Genomic DNA, 17,748 nt, shown 5'->3' with positions numbered 1-17,748 from the left:
CCACAAACATGCACCAGCACACTGCATGCAGTTAAAATATGGCATTTGACCGATGAAGGTTCTATTAACTGTGAAACAGTTCTCCTCTTATTCCTCACAAAGGCACAAGTATTTTTTTTCTGTATGAGGCTGTGCATCAAGTAGAGTTTCATCCCCTGTCTTGTCAGGCTGCAGCAGAAGGAGAGCAGCACTGGAATTGCCAAGCTGTCAGTCCTGGTGCATGGCTCAGGGCGCTCAAAGGCAGCCTCTATTCTGTGTGTTCTCACTGAGCCAGTAAAATGCCCTGTCAGGAATTTTCACACCTACTGACCAAATCTGAACACACAGTTATGTTAAAGTCTCAGGGAATAAACAAACAATAGGAGATTCCCAGAGCTATTACCAAGCAAATAAGTAATTCCAAAATTCTTCTTACCCAGTGAAAGGTCAGATGTGCACAGCTGTGAAGTCACTTTTGCAGTGCTTCAGGGCTGTTTGGGGCAATAGAAAACCAAGAATTCAGCAGTGCTTATAACGATTTCCTGCTTACATCAAAAATGTCTAAGATTTCTCACCAATGTGAGGATTCTAATGATGGTATGGGCCTCTTTTATGTGGAAACATAGCTTGTGGGATATACTGTACATTACAGAGAAAAAAGGAAGGTTGTGTTTATAGACAAAATATTGATGCATTTCAAATATTGCTTTTTCTAACAGGAGAGGTTACTTCCAAAAGATGAAGCGTATAACTGCTAAAGAGACTATATTTCAAGGAAATACAGAAAGCCAAGCCCAAATCTGGACAGTTCTGTATGTTCAGTGCTTTCTCCTTGCAGCATGACAAGCAGACTTGCTAGACTCATTGGAGTCTGACCATGGGTACAACAGGTCCTTCCTTTCCAGCCATGTTGATGTCTGGGGTAGAAGCCGAGCTCCTACCAAGTCATAGCAGGAATTTGTCATTTTTGCCTCCAGAAGGCTGGTCTCAAAGTGCTTGTGTATGAGCATACCAGAGCACTTACTGGTCTGGGTTACACGTGCTAGCGGATAGCTGAGAAACAGCCTGAAATCAGGACTGTTTTGGTGAAACCAGGGTGTCTGGCAAAGCTACAAAGAAATCAGGATGACAATATGAAAAACTTATATGAAATATGAAATCCAAAAAAAAATAAAGTTCCTTCCCACAAAATTAGGTCAATATAATGAAATTGACTCAGAAACAACTTCAGTTAAAGCGGTTTCTTTTTTTTACTTCAAAGAGGTCTTAGGGTGACGTCAGTGTATGCTGTGCTGTCTGGGTACTTGGATACCTTAGAGGAGCTGATGCCACTTACCTACAACAGAAACAACAGCAACAAGAAAAAGCTTGCTGTTCAGTGGTTTCTTTGCAGCCAGGCATTAAAAGAAATCTCTGCATGTTTGGAGGAAACAGTGACTTGTCCCCTCTGGACATGACACATGCTAGATACTCTACCAGAAAAAATCATACAGAAAAATGTATTTTGAAAAATGTGTGTTGTTCCTAGTCTGAGAGTTCACTGACAACAAATTTCTGGCTGTAGAAATGGAAACTCAGAGAGTTCAGTGTAGATCTACTACAAGCACTTTACAGTTACTACTTCATCAAAAGCCATTTAAAATTGGAGACATGTCATGCATAATTTGAAAATGAACTTCATGAAGGGTCAAAGCCACTGGAAGACCTAAATCATAACTCTGGTGAGAACGACAGTCAGAACACTGTAGTCTTTAGAGATTCTTAAATGGGATTTTTTAGTCATAATTAAAATAACAAATAAATAAACTTACATTTGAATTTCATAGATTTGTAAGAGTTCTTATCCAGTAATTGCTGGATCTTTTCGTAGTGAAGTTATGGGTAAATCTTGATTCAGTATAATTTTGAAAGTAAAGGAGACTTAAAACACATTTGAAAAATATTATCTCAGTTTATTTACATCTGTGTTTCCTGTCTAAGGTAATAGAATGCAACTATTTTGTAATGCATCTTCAGATGGAAAAAATCTAAGGTGGAATCATGAGTAATAGCAACAGGCAGTTTAACAGTTTAATTTTTCAGCTTGGTGTTGCAATTCACTTATCACAGTAAATAATAAAATTGAACAATTCTATGCTGTTTTACAAATATTATTCATTTGAATATTACACTTTTATCACTGTGAATTTGACATGCATCCACATGCATCCAATTTGACATGTCCACATGACAAATTGACATTCCAGATGAAAGAAACAATAAAAATATGGTAGCATCCTGCAACTTATTAATAAGGCTATAGGAAGCCTAGACAGTATTAAGAATGTTTGGAAGGAGTTATGTATTTTTATTTTAAATAATAGAATTTTGGTCTTTTCCCATTTTAGGAATCATAAGAAATTATTTTCATGAGAAAATACAGATGTACTACATGCAAAAGATCAAAAATAACTTTTCTTCACCTAACTTTCCATGTTATTTATATCTAAAGACCTTGAAAGAATGAAAGTAAATTTAGTACACAATAACAAAGGAAAAAAAACCTGCTTTGTAGTGTGTTATGTTCCCATTTCTAGTCTTGCAGTCATAAGATTTGAACTTTCAAAATAGTAAAGCTCACTCATATTTAAGTATTCATGTTATTTCACTTCCAATCTGAAATTCATGATTTGAGTCAGAAAGTTCAGTATCAAGAATTACTCTCAATTTCCATCCTTTGTTGTACCAAATAATGTGAGTACTTATATTCCTTATTTTTAGATTCTTCATCATTAGGATTTTTCAAGATTTTTCCCCTCCCTCCTACTCTAATTTCTGTATTCTGCTTCTTCTGAGGACTTTTTTTGGCAGTGAGACCGAAGGGTGATTTTTAGAAATGCAGTCTAAGTCTGATCATGCCTTTAGTTTCATTTTCCTCTCTTTTGATTGTGATTTTTTCCCGTGTAATAACGATAATAATATAGCATGATTTTCCTTTTAAAACATCTGGAATTTTACTAGTATTTTTGCAATCCTGTCTCTGGACCCTTTTTTTTCTTGATCAGTGACTATTGAGTGTCTTTTCTTTTCTTAGCCAGATCTTTTTATATAGACAGATATTTGGTTATTTTTTCCCTTTCTTAAAGCCTGCAGTTATTTCATCCTTCAGAATGGAAGAATTCCTAGAGCTTTTTTTCATAATTCTACTACTACTCATCTCCCTTTTTGCAGAAAACTCTATATTAAATAATTTCTATGCTAAATAATTTCAGCTCATATCTTGAACAGTGCTGCATATATTTACAAGTTTTCCTACTAATTTTCTATAGCATTTCATTCTAAACATCAAATTTTTGTACTGTATTATTAGGCTTTTCTGTGATGTTCATCCCTTGTTTTTTTCCCCTCAAAACCAGCTGGTTTACCATTGGGAGAAGTAAGGCTTTCTTCTTCATAGCATGGCTGCGGGGCAGAAATGCAGTGTTTGTACTGCTGTGCCATCTGCATCAATTTACTGACAGAAGTATCTGTCACTGATAAATAAAAAATCTCACAAAATGTGAAGTGTCATCTTGCAATGTCTCTTTTACAACTTTTTTTTAATCTGTCAGATCTTTATGAGTCACTTATCACTTTGAATTCAAGACTCTTTCAAAAATTCAGCAAACTCATAGTAGGGTGCTTATTTTCTTTTTCCCCTTTATTTTATTTTTCCCCAAAAATAATCATTTGATTGATGACTTTGATTGCCTTGTCTTAACAGTGATGAGAAGCAAAATCTTCTTGAAGTCTTAGTCACATCGATTCCATCTTGCATTAAATACTAATGTGAACAAATAAGTAACCATTTCCAAAGACTGAGCCAAATAATTCTTAAATGTATGTGAGTTTTCGAGCCATGCAAATGCATGATGAATGATCGCATAATTCCTTCACCAAAATAAGTGAAGCCTGGAACTGCAGTCTCATAACTTAATCTGTGGGCACAAAGTCCTGATTGCCATAGCATACTGTTACAAGCACCAGTTAATATAATCTGCTATAAATTTTTCTTATGACTTACAAAATGCAGACTTGTTATAATTTGCATTATTTGTTGTGCACCTGTACATTAATACAGCAAAAAAAAATTATTTGGGAAGGTTCACAAAAGCTGAGTTTCCAAACTGCCCACTTAACACTGTAGTCTAATTTCAGGATGGAAAACATAGCCAACTGAAAGGTTTTCATGTTGTGATTTTTAAGAGTCAAAAGTGAATACTGTCATCTGAAATGGAGTGTGTGTGTTATGTCTAATTGGTTGTGTTACATAAAGGCAGTGTATATTTTTCTTGGAATGGGTGCTCCCATCTTCCAATGGAACATGTGTAATCATTGTGGATGTGGGGCGCTGCAGCGTCCTCTGAGCACATCCTGCAGGAGATGGGAATGTGCAGGATCTTTTATAAACAGGCCTCTTTTTGCCTCTGTAAGAAGAAGGAGCTGACTCAAGGAATCTGGTCGTCTTCCAAAGAAAACATCTGTTTTAAATATATTTGTTTGGATTCCAGTCAGCGCACCTAGGACTTGCATAATTAGCTTAGACTACAGAGTTCCCTTTTCAAAAGATACATTTATATAAATAAGCCATGCATTTTTCATTAAGCAAATACTCTTCCTTTCTCCCTTTTTTTCTTTTTTTTTTTTTAATTATAAATTCAGGCTTGTATTTTAACATACAGTTTTGCAAAGCAAGGATTAATTGAGAAACTTTTTCAACACAATTATTTGTATGATATTCATTTTGCTGTACTTATAGTACTTTCAGCTATATGAGTGTATGCATTTATAAGCATGCTTTTGATGCTGATAATTGATTATTTAGTAAATAAAATATTGTTGTACTTTTTACTACTTTTGATACCTACATTATTTTAAATGTAGATACTAGAGTTTTGAAAAATTAATTATGGTAGTACATGTCTTAAGTTTACCCTTCTTAAAGATCTGATTAACTAAAAACACCTAAAATACAGAATTTATTTCAACTTAAGCATCTCCTTAGAGGCTACAAGAAGAAATGAAACTCAGTGGCCCTTTCTCCATTCATCTTGTGCCATTCCATGCCACATGATTCCACTGAACCAGAATCCCCTATCATACAGCTGTGCAACATTAAAAGAATTCTTTTCTAAAATTGGGTTAATCATTATGCATATCTTTCATATGAAGATCAAGCCCCTCAAATGTTCAGACATTCACAGATGGGAATTAAATCTTTTACTTTGGGAAAAATTCAGCCTGGAGTGACAATTTCATTGCAGGTGTGCCTTATTGCAGAAGGGCTGAAGGTGGTTTTTCAGCCATAAAAGTAGATTCTAGGCCATTTTTTGCAGTTCACACAACCCAGGTGAAACTGTTGTTAATTTGACCTGTTATTCTTTACATCACATCTGATTTCAGTACTAGACATGTCCAAACAGGAATTATGCCTGGGTTGAGTGTGTTCATGTGGGGCAACATGATTTGATTCTGAATTGTCTCAAAGCCCTACTTATTTTCTCTCTCTACAGAGTGATGTGTTATAAGAGAAATGCAGTTGTGTGTTTGGTGGAACTTTTTTGGCTTTTCCTGCCATTTTCAGAAGTCCTCAAGCATAGTCTGGGTAAAAAATGCTTTCAGTAGTTCTGTATGTTCCTTCCAGCAATGCCTGTGATTGAGAGAAATTGTCTAAGACTCCTTCTCCCTGGCTGTGCAGCACTTTAATTATCTGGAATTAATTCATATTAATTATTTGTATTTTTGAAAAGCAATGGTATGCAACACTTTGGTCTAGTATGGAGACAATAATGATGGCTATTGACTTCCTTTTGATGTAACTTACAGGATAATAATACAGATTTTATTTGTTTGATGTTGTGTAGGTGTTTACTTTGTTGTGGATTGCTGACTGGATGGTGCACCACTTCTGGAAAAAAGGAAAAGACCCCGATAGTTTTTCTATCCCTTATCTTACTGCACTGGGAGATCTGCTTGGAACTGCCTTATTAGCTATAGGTTTTCATTTTCTGTGGCTCATAGGTGACAGAGATGGTGATGTTGGTGACTAATTATTCCAATGGATGCAGTGACTTTTCCTGGAATATTGACAAGACTGCTCACTCCACTTGAGGGTCCTCAAAATCTTTGTTCCTTTTGGTCTAAGTAAATCCAGTTGACACAGACATAAAACAGCCTTAATTATTATAGTTTGGTTTGCTTTTAAAAACTTGGATGGAACTACAGTACATGAGAGCTTTTTTCTGAGGTAGCTGAAGATATCTGAGTAGACACAATAAAGAGCAGATGAATCCTTCATCAAGTTTTAAATTGCCTAAAGAGTTGATGATACGTTCTTACCTTGCAATTTCAGTGTTGCAGCTCTCTGACCATTGTAGACTTGACACACCAATAATGACTGTTATTGTCCACACATTTTGTCACAGGCTTTATTTTCTGTAGAAGAATATGACTATCAGCGTTTATAAAATTAGACACTTGGAAAGTGTCTGCAGGACTCAGCCTGTTTTCTTTGTGCTAAAATGAGGAACCTAATTATTTTCCTGTTGGGATTTATTAGAACAAAAATAGAAAAGGCAAATAATAATGTGACACTGATCTGGTCACTATTAATGGGTGAATGGTTAAAACTCCTTGTGTTGAAATGTGTATGTTCATTTAGCAACTGAAAAGATGTTTTACTAACTGATATTAATGGTGTTGTGATGGCCAGTATCCTGATTTTAATGAAGTATTTAGAGGTGTTTATTTAACTGTATATACTGATCACTGCTTAAACTTGCAGTATAAAAGATGAAGTTTCTTTTATAGGCCCTTAGGAAGTTACACGTCAAATTCCAGACCTATGTCATCAATTTCTGAGTAGAAATCTCTGCTTTCAAGCTGTGCAAATAATACAGTCAATAAGGAAATTTATGGCTTCTCAATGATTTCTCTTATTTTTAGACCTGAATATTTCAAATAATACATTGATCATGAAGACTCTGGTTGCCATATCGGAAAAAAAAGGTACTAATTGCTCTATTTTAAAATCTACTGGGAGTTCCTCACAGCATAAGTTTTAGAAGACTACTGCACACATCCAAAATGCATAATGAAATAAACAAATTGTATTTTAACTGTTGTGATTGAAAGTTTTAAATTTTGAGATTTAAATAAGACAACTGAATCCATATATCAGCATATAGTTTAATCTTGTAAACACTAGTCATCTGCTTTATGTATACAAATGCTTTTTAATTTGATGGACCTACTCAGATGAGTAGATTACATGGATAAATGCTAATGGGACTTCTATATGTGTTGGTCACCTTCAACTCTTTGGAAGTTCAAAGTATTTGCAATCTTGAAAATTAAACCAGCTATTCAGTGCCTATAGATGGCTTTAGATGCCTGAATTTTAGCTCCCTCATTTAAATATTTTTATTTAAGCATTTTCTTACTGTTATTATAATATAGTTGTTTGAATGAATCATATGTATTATGTCTTTTATTATGTGAGAGAAAGATGAAATCTTTCTAACTTTAGGTTCCCTGACTTTTTTAAAATTTGTATTAATGTTATTTAAAATAGTTTCTTGTATGTAGCACTGCAGGAAATATTATTAAAATGTTTAAAATGGAATAGAAGAAACTCAGTTTTTTCCAACAATGGTTAATTATTTTTGATACAGCCATAGACGCAAATTTTTGTGTTTGTTAAAACTGCCATCTGAATCAACTCAACTGACATTTCATGCACTTATTATAGTTACTGGACTTTAGGGTAATTTTTAAATGAATTGTAGGATTCTTAAAAATTAAAATTTCTTGAGATACATGTGATCTTGTCTCATCCAATGCATGAGGGAGTTGTAGTATGGCAGTATCCTTAGTGATTAGTATCCTAAATATTTCTCCAGTAAATAAGCAACTGTTGGTACAGTGTGACTGTTTAGATCATCAAAGTGGGAAAGAAATGTTACATGAGTAAAATCAAGTAAAATTTGAAAAAGGGAAGTGTATTGCCAGACTGAAATTATCTGGTCTTGAAAACAATAAGTGATGGGGAAGTATAATGGAAAAATTTGTTAGTTCAAAAAAGGGACAGTCCATTGCATGGTTGAGAGAGTAAAACCCATTTTGTAGGGAAGAAAAAGGTGCAGACTTTCACAAAGCATTCATTATTAGAGGCAAGAGCAAACAGAAGGAAGTTATTTGGAGAAAAGAATTAAAAGGAACAGCCAAACGTGTTTCTCAGGAAGGGAAGAAAAATATAACTTGTGTTGAAAGGATTTAGGGAAGAGGTGTAAAAAGAGATACTTTAGGGAGGGGTGGAAGTGAGGGAGAAAAAAAGAATGCTCTTACATATGATTAAAGAGGAATTTGTGAGGAAAGAAGTGCGACACTGATAAAACAGGAAAAGCCTTGATGTCCAGAAAACCAAGGAATAAATAATCTATGATGTCCAAGGGGTTTGATTCCTATATGAAAGGAGCATTTTAGGGACTTAGAGGCTTCACAAAGTCTGCTACCTTGTGTTAAGAAGGCAAACAACTCTTACCACATTTCATGTATTCCAGCTGTGAGGATAATATGGGAGGTGGCACAAAAGAGTGCTTGGATACCAGAGAATTTTTTCAAGTACTCAAAAGCTGAACACCCTTAACCAATTTTAATTTTAGTCAAGTCAATCTCTTCACAGCGTTCCACCTACTTGATTTTTTAAAAAAGCCCAGTAATAGTGAATTACTTTACTTCATATGTGGCTAAGAAATGTTAGCAGAAATTCTGTCAGAGACAAATTGTGTGCTTTTTGTACCGCTTAAAACATAGAATTGAAAGGGACATCCTGAGATGTTATTGTCTCTTTTTATCAAAACAGCCATATTTTATAATCTTGCAGATAAAATGATGACTCTTGGTGTTAAAATTCATTAAGTCCTTTCCTCCTTTCAGGCGCCAGAAGATTCTTTCAAAACTTCCGTTATAATCTGCCCAAGTAGGGCTATGGCCTACCATCTCTTTGCTTTTGAGTCAGCATGGAGCACTTCCTTCGATTCTTGCTTTTATCAGCTCATTCACTTCTTTTAAGTTGTGGGTCATCCTAAAGCTCCTCCTGGAACTTCTTGTTCCATTTTCATTCTGCTGATGAGGTAGACCAGCCAGAAGCTGCAGGTGGTTTGCCTTACAAGTTACTGTCTGTAACCTGGTGCTGAGCAACTCTTGGGGTGGTCTTGTTTGGCCTTTCTTATTGTCTGTTATTTTTTTTCCTCTACTTCAGAAATATCTCTAAGGGGAGTAGAACTACAGGCAGGTTATTTGAAATGTGTGTTGTTTTCCATTCTGAAGGACTCTGTGGCCATCTCAATGGCTCTGTGAGTGTGCATGAAAAGGGATAATCTTATTTGTAAAGTACAGTCAGGTGCAGCTTTTAAATGTGGAGTCAGTAGTGTTTCATACCATAGGTGTTTTCTTTTCCTGTGTAATGCTTTGAAAATTATCATTTTAGTGTGTTACTGAATGACTCCAACTCCTTTTTAGAGTAATTATATAGCCAGGATTGTTCCTCTGCTTTATTATGCTGTTTGATATAAGGGAGGATTCTTCTTTTAACATATGTAGATCAATATTTTGATTTTTACAGCATTACTGTACATCTTGTCTTAATCTGTAATGTTTTAATTGGCAAAATTATCTCCCACTCCCATGTTTAATATATTAATTTCACTGGGATTTTTAGAATATTGATGAGAAACTGGTGAGCAGAAAATGAATTTCCCTCCTTTTTACAATTTGCAAACAAAATTAGACTTTTCTCATATAAAGATTAGAACAGCATGAGGATTAAGGCTTTACAAATGCAGTACAGTTTGCAGAATCAGGATTCAAAATGAGACCTATCATCTTTTTAATGTATTTGCTGCTTCAGTTGTGAGCGTCACAAAAAGCTCTCTTAAATGCAAGAATAGCCTCAGAACACAAGTCATGAAACAGTAGCATAAGTGCTCTGTGAAATGAAGTGTTGGAAATTCCTTATTATTATTGTAATGGTAAAATTTCTATTGCAAATGAGATATTCTCTTTAGAGGTGCAGAAAATGGCAACAGAATATGATAATTGAATTATAATCTTCTTTGGAAAAAGTAAGGTAATGTTCACAAACAGTACTAGAAGGACTGGAAGTGCTGTGAAGTCTCTTAGTAGGATTTTTCTTTTCTTTCTTTGACTAGATTTTTTGTGATACCATACACTGTTTTGTGTTTTCTAATCCATTCCCAATCACTTCAGTCTGTTGTTTAGTAATCTTTAGGATTATAATTTTCTCATATGTATTTGAAGTTAAATAAACAGTGTTTTTTGTATATAGGTCAGTAAAGAACTAGGGAAAAAAAGTGTATTTTGTCATTACAGCCTCATTCTGATAGTCCTAAAGGAAAGTCTTTCGGTTAAATTTAATGAAAATTTGATCATCATGCATGCTGTGCATGAATACTCTGGGGAATCCAATATTAGCAAGACATGAATAATTCACAGTTAAAGCTAAGAACCAGTATGTTTACTAAATATACAAGATTGGGTGGGTACTCAAAAGCAGGAGTCATTCAGCATTGGCTGGACTGGGTGGGCTTTACCTTCTCTGCAGCTAAAAAAATGTCTTGATTTCAAGTCCTGCTAGTTATTTATTTAATATGCAGGCTAGTTCATCATATCCTCTGTTTTTGCTTTTATTTCTCAGTCCAAACTATACTTGAAGTATGCTTCTTCCTTACTTAGCATTCTTCAACTTGCACTTTTGGGAGATTGTTTCCTCCTCAAGAGCTGCTTAAAGTCTTAAGAGGTAGAGGAAGTGCTTTCCTTGAATAATTCTAAATCTGAATTTCCTTGAATAATTCTAATTCTAAATTCACTTTTTGCAAGTGAAATGGGGTGCAAGTGAAATCCTGAATTAATTATATGGTGGACACTTTCTGAACAGATCCTCAGGATTTAATAATGCTAAGTTCTCAGATTTACATTTGAAGTTTTACTATGAATAGGATCTTTTAAAAGATTTTGTCTGTTTAATAACTTTTTTCTCTCACTTCTTGGTTCAAATTAATGAAACTGTTGCCTTGTCCCATGTACAGTAGAATAGTATTTTAATAAATCTGACATTCTGAATGGTATTTCAAAAGTTATGAACAACAATACTTGTTTTGTACTTGAGAAGCAATCATCCACTATTTTCCTCTGAATCCTCATGCTATGGTTAACTTTAAATTATCCAAAGCCCTTTTCCCCCCTTTTTGTTTCTGTTCTCTCAGTGCTGACAGAACTAATTATTTTATTACCTTATAGCATCCAGAGTTCTGGAGTAATATCAGAACATACTTCATGCCAATTGTTTTGAAGAATGAACCAATTTTTACTAGCTAAAAAGGAAAACAGATATGTCTGATTAATTCTGGTTCTAAGGAGATGAAGGGTAGCTTTCACTTAAAAGAGATTAGTACCTCTGGAGTTTGGAGGATTTCCAGAATCCAAGTGAGCTTTCTCAGCTTGACCACATTTAGGTAACTGGGATCAGCTCAGGTACCAATTTGTGGACAAAAGTTTGGATGATTTGGAGACAAAAGCAAGCTCTGTATTTGTCTGATACATGAGGATTGGCTGATCAGCTCTATCTCTTTCATTCATTTCATCTTCATGCTTTGCTATTGCAGCTTCTTTAGTCCCAACCCAGTAAGGCCACTAAGTACTATGGTAGTATGTAAGTCCCCACACGTGTATGGGGACTGTGGTCCCCCTGTAAGAGCAGACAGCAAGGCCTTTGAAAAAAAGAAACTTCTAAAAAACCTGCATGTCATTTGTCCAAAACGAAAGATCTAAGTTCTTTGTGAATTCAGATCCAAAAAGACATACTTATTCCCTGGCTTCACTTCTAGCTGGCCTTTGCTATATTACCACATTAGAAAGCTGCTTCATTTAAAAAAAACCCCAACTTTTTGGAAGCACTGTAAAGTTACTGAGCCAAAGTGCAGGAAATGCAGCTCTGTTAGACCCCACACTGGTTACATGCCCTGTACATGAGACTGACTGAGCCGCAACAGCGTTGACCCCTCAGGGAGAAATAAACCCCCTGCTTTGAGCCTGACTGTAGAGCCTTGGCATTAAAGCGCTGGTGAATGCACACATACCTCTGGAATTTGTGTAGCTTTTAGACTGGCTCTAAGAGAAAGAAATATTTTTAGCATGCATTACAAGCAGGAGAAAGAGATCCTATTACCATAGGAACTCTCTCACAATGACATGAGACAAAACTAATGAATGTTCACCTTTTTGGTTGTTGATTTTCATTCAGCTCTAACTACATTGCATACAGTTTTCTGTCATATTATGGAATTGAAGTGTTGTTCAGCAAAAGCTCATTTTTAGTTATCTTGTCTTTTTCTGGTCATGGTCAAATCTCCTGCTCCTTATCTAAGGATATCCTTATCTGAGGATATCAACTTGTAATCCATTTTCTCCTGTCCATACCTATAAAGAAAACTCCTGCCCCACATAAAAGGAGATTTTCCCCCGCTATTCTTCTGCTTTTAGGAAGATATGGCTTACAACTCTGTAGACTAGGCAAGACCCATTCACCTTTCTGTATGCTCTCAGTTGTCTCCTGTTTGCAGGAAGCCTCTGAAGGCCACAGAATAATCTGGAATTTCTTTTCCAACACAGGACCAGGAATAGGAGGGCTATTTCCGCTTTTCCACAGCTATACAGACTTAATTTCTCACCTGAATTGCACTCACCTGTGCTTCCTTCTAATCTTTGCACCATTGACTCCAAGAACTTTTTTCATTAAAAAATTGTGGATTTAGTTCGAAGGGAAAAAGGGAGGCTTTGAAAGCAGCTGCTTTGGGAATTCTACATCTAGCATGTAAAATCATATTGCATACAGAGCAGGAACATTTCTACGATAAACTAGAAAAGCACATTGTAAAATTAATTCAAGCTAGTGAAGTTGTTATGTCCTTCCATATAACTGAAGGCAAATGTCTTAATAAATCATGAATAGCTGTTATTCCTGAAAGGAATATGTTTTGTTTTTCTTCAGTGGAGGTCTCAGCATTTATCTGGACACAGTGGTTGTCTCTCCACAGCATGGCTGCTTGCTCTGATTTGACCTTTCTATCTAAATTAATTTCCTTGACGTTTAAAATATAGTAAAAAATGCAGTGATTGATTTCATTCATAGAGCAATCATTTTTTAAAAAAACCCCTCTACTTCAAACATAAAACTAAATCAGTTTTAGCTAGAATAGTTATCTGCTAAAGGAAGTCTGAATAAATTCAGCCTAAGAAAGGCTTAGATAAAGGTTAAACCCTGAATTTGCACAAGCTTTTATGGGAAATTTGGGTTGCTGTGGGTTGCGGATTTTGACTTGATTGTAGTACTGCAAATACTTGCTGACAGCACAGAGACCTCTTTCTGCTAAAAAGGCATGAATTGCCACAGTAAAATTCTAGTTTTTAGAACAAGCCAAAGCCTAATGGGTAAACTGTTATCACTCAGCTATATGTTACCCTGACAGCTTTATGTATTAGTGAAAAAAAGAGAAACCGGGGAATAAACTTTGGATTGATTGGATTGATTTTTTTTTCTCTGACTGAGGAAAACAGCTTTGCTGGTTGCTTGTTTTTTAATTAAAAACTCTGATTGAAATGAGATTTTCAAACTCACCTAATTTTACTGCAAGTGCTATGTCTCATTTTCCAAAATGTTCTGTCCATTTGTTGCATAGTGCTAGGATGTGTGCTCCTAAAGGAATGTTAGCTCAGGTTGCTTTTAGTAAAAAAAATAGGGACAGTCAATGTCACAATCAGTAATCTTATTAAGATATTGGCAAAATATATTTTAAATAATGTATAAAGAAATAATATTTTCTATATGTTTTCCTCCATGAAGAAGTCACTACTGTAGGTCCTTAATGTCTCTGACTTAGCCAGCAGAAGGTTTTTATTGACAGTGAGTTGAATCTCAGAGTCCAGAGGCTCGAGCACAACAGTAGAGTGACATTTCAAGTAATAGGGGAAACAGGTGGCTTCTTGTCATGCCAATAGAGAAGATGAAGTTGATTTTACTCTTTTAACATAGATTTTATAAAATTGATTAGCTTGCAGTCTGGGGAGGTGGCATTTGGGTATGTCTTCCAGTGCCCTGAGGAATAAACCAGACTCTAATATTTCAAAAATTTCAATCTTTGGCAAAGTTGTAGGTGCAACTGGAAAAGCAAGATATTTTATTTTTGTGTGGCTTCAGGAGTCTGGTACGTGGTGATGTGTAATACAGCTAGTGAGAAAGGCATGGTGCTGCTGGTTGGCAAGCATATGCCCTGATTGCTGCTCTGCTGCTGGCTGAACGTGCTTGATTTTTTTCTCTTTTCCTTCCCATTCTCCACATTTTAAATTCTTTTATAATTATGATGGAATTAAATGATACGTGTTTTTATCCAAACAAAGGTTGGAAGTACTGGAGTTCATGCCTGCACAGGGAGCAGGTTATTACCACAGGAACAGTCTTTCTTCAAACTTTGCATCATCTCTACTGGACTTAATCTCTTATTGGGCCAGAGGACACTTCAGTTGTGCAGGATCCTGTCACTTTGTCACACCCTGCAGTGCTCCTATCCATCTCCCAGTGCCAGGGTGCTGCCCACAGCCCTGCTGCTGCCAGCTTCCTGTCCTACAGCAGCTTCCTGAGGCCAGTACCACGGGGCAGCTGCTGGATATAAATAGGAAGGGATTTTGTAAATTTGGCGTTATTTAATGGAAAAATTGAGGCCAGAAGGACAGATCTTCAAGTTTCCTTCACTGGTGCAAATCCAGTTTTTTCAGTCTCTGTGGCAGTATGAGAGACTGGTCTTTTCTTTCCACTATCTTACAAGCAATGAAGGAAACCACACAAAAGCTGTGCACCCAAGGCTGTGCAGAGAGGCCATTTCTTACTCCATTACCCCAAAAATGGAAGTTTCTGGGTTTGTATGCAAGTGATTTCAATTTTGTAAAGCCCCCAGCTCCCTCCCTCTGTCCATGGTTGAGTTCTGCAGCTGTTGCTTCCCTGGTCTCAGTTCCCTGGCTGCTCTGCCCACTGAACCTCACCAAGGGATTTCTCCTACTCCACAGGAGTAGATAATTTTGAGTTTTCAGTGTGTCCTGCCTATAATATACAATAAGGCAGGTAAGAAAGCAAAGCTATGCGGACAAAAATCTCACCCTGAAAAATCCGCCCTGAAAGAATGAGCCATAAATAAAGCACACAGAGAGGAATTTTCTTTCTTCAATTTAATTGAAGTTACTTAGAAAAATAATCAGGCTTGAATGGCTTTTTTAAGGAAAGACTCATGAGCAGGTCACACTTGTGTTGGCAATGTGTAATTTATCTTTTTTGCTTTATTAACAGTATATTTAAGTATAAGGAGATACTTTTCTACAACAAGCCTTCTACTGCATACAAATAGGTTAAAAAAAAATCCAACCCCACTTGATGTTAAATTGTTCGTACACATTGTATTGTGCATGCATGTAAGAAAATAACACTCTCTGTAACAAGAGTAATAGTAAGGACAGTCCCTTTTTGTACCTGAAAAGTGCAGCAGACTACAGTGAAACCCTAAATCATCTGGGGTCAACTTACTTCTAAAAGCACTTCTGCTAATGGATTATTTATTTCACGTGTCTTACACAGCGCATGGTTCACGCAGCTTGCATGTTTCTGTCATAATGGACATGGTTTATGAAGAAGCTGAAGCATGGACTGAGCCAGGTTTGGGGGAACATCCCACCACCCAACAGTCTCTATCATGTTCATATGGGCCAAATTCAGCCTGCACTCCCAAGTTAAGGTGCTTGATGCCATTTGGGGAGAATGACCCCTCAGCTGTGGGTATCGTGCCAAGTACAGAGCCACCAGCACTGCTGGGCTCAGGGCTGGCCCTGTCAAATGACAGGGAGGCGACTGCTGCTCAGAGATAAGGATCACTGCTCCAGCAGCTTTGAGGGGGCTGGGGACAGAGGTGGGGAGCAGGAACACTGCTGTTCTCTCTGTGCTTATCACTACTAGACATAATTAATACACGCCCTTCTACAACAGCAGCTTCCCAGGTGGCCCTTGCAGCCTCATAGGCATGTCTGTGTTTCACATTTTGCTGTGGCTCTGTGCTGCCCATTTGTCTCCCAGGATCAGCTGTGGCCACAGCAGAAATGGAGCTGGGAGAGAGGCAGAACTCAGGAGCAGACCAGCCCCTCTTCTCCAGCTGGGAAACCCAGGGAAGAGAGAGTTAGAGGGTAAAACCAACCCAGTTCTCTGGCTGCCCCCCACGGCAGGTGGTGGCTGCCAGCTCGCTGACATGAGCACAAACAACCCTGAATGTCCTCCTGTGTAGCTGCAGTGGAAAGACAGATTTTTTTGCTCAGTCAAAACAGCGTGCCGAATAGGCCAAAAGAAATGGCTATTCCTCTGCATTTGTCATCCTGCTCTGAGCTGGTGAGGGCTTGCTGCTCACTGCACAGGACATGATCATATCTAGCATGTCAGCTATTCATTTTAAACACAGATCTACAGCTCATTCACAGCACCTCAAAATAGATATAATGCACTAAATAGCCAGGTTGTAGTAGTTTGGGATCAAGGTTTTTCAAAAGCAAGGGATTTCATGCACCCACTGAAGTTCACATAAAAGCCTTCTCAGTGCTTAGCATCCACCCGTAGAGCTACCCTCTGTGGGGAGCCAGAATTTAGGTAATCCAACCCAAAGCTGTTGCTAAAAATCCTGGCTGGAGCAATGGTCACCCCTCATATCTCCTGAACACATTTTTCACTTAAAGCTTTTCTGTCACAGCTACCATATAGAGGTTTGGTGTCTCCAAAGCTGTGAAACTACAGAGAATATTTCAGAATGCATAAAAATGTGGTGATGGTGCCAGAGAAAAGTACAAAAAGAAAGGGGGAAGCACACTCTGTTCTTGAAATATTTACTTTTTGAACCAACTTTTGTCTTAAATGAAAAAAATTACATCACATTCTGCTGGATGGATGAAGAGCTGACTGAGAAGAAAATTGGATCAAAATATGAGCACTGTGGGATGCAAGACCAAACTAACACACAGATAGCTTGTAGGAAGTATTGTGAGAAGGGCAACCTGCCTCAGACAGTTGTTTTTTTAACAAACATACAACCATTGAACTAGGAACATAAGAGGGCCAGGCCACTGTGAGAGGTATAGCTCCACACACTCTAAATGAGACCAAACTGCTTTAAAGTAAAACAACCACCAGTAATTAGCAATGGATCAGGAATTCAGAGGGGTGAGCCAGCCAGCCAGCCCCTTGTCAGCCACTGGCCCAGTGCTCCAGGTTATAAATAGGGGCTGGGTTATGAAAACTGTGGCTGTTCATCCAGAATGGATAAGAGATTTATTTGTATGGTATGATAGAGAAAATAATGACCTGAATCCTGCCTAAGACCAAATCCAATTGTGAAAGGACTTCAGTTGCTGTTTGTTATGTTAGTTTTTCAACGAGATTTATTCAGCAACTTATTTTTATCAAATAAAATGCAAACTATTTTCTTCTTTAATCACATCTGTGCCCTGGAAACTAATGCAATTCAGTGGATATTACTGGCTACTGTACAATTTGACATTTTTCATGATCTGGCTCTGATACTGTTGAAACAGCTCTGCCTTGAGCTGAGTTTATTTAAATCATCAGTCTTTTCTGAAAGGGTTTGTTTTCAT

General features: G+C 36.9%; 1 protein-coding gene across 3 annotated transcripts in view; it reads left to right on the top strand.

Annotated features, from left to right (window-relative positions):
- Window positions 1-17,748, top strand: part of SLC41A2 (solute carrier family 41 member 2) — a 61,084-nt gene that overhangs the window by 36,293 nt on the left and 7,043 nt on the right. Inside the window, exon 11 of one of the 3 annotated variants that reach the window (XM_058806161.1) lies at window positions 6,943-8,286. The exons of 1 other annotated variant lie outside the window; for it this stretch is intronic. In XM_058806161.1, coding sequence (XP_058662144.1) covers window positions 6,943-6,948 — 6 coding nt within the window. In that variant the 3' untranslated portion in view covers window positions 6,949-8,286. Of the gene's footprint in view, window positions 1-5,861; window positions 8,287-17,748 lie in introns of those variants that run through there. One more of the 3 variants, XM_058806159.1, reaches the window with a different exon arrangement.

The sequence above is a fragment of the Ammospiza caudacuta genome, chromosome 5 (genome assembly GCF_027887145.1).
Source record: "Ammospiza caudacuta isolate bAmmCau1 chromosome 5, bAmmCau1.pri, whole genome shotgun sequence".
Lineage (NCBI taxonomy): Eukaryota > Metazoa > Chordata > Aves > Passeriformes > Passerellidae > Ammospiza > Ammospiza caudacuta.
Note: the sequence above shows the minus strand (reverse complement) of the source record. Positions and strands in the feature narration are given on the sequence as shown.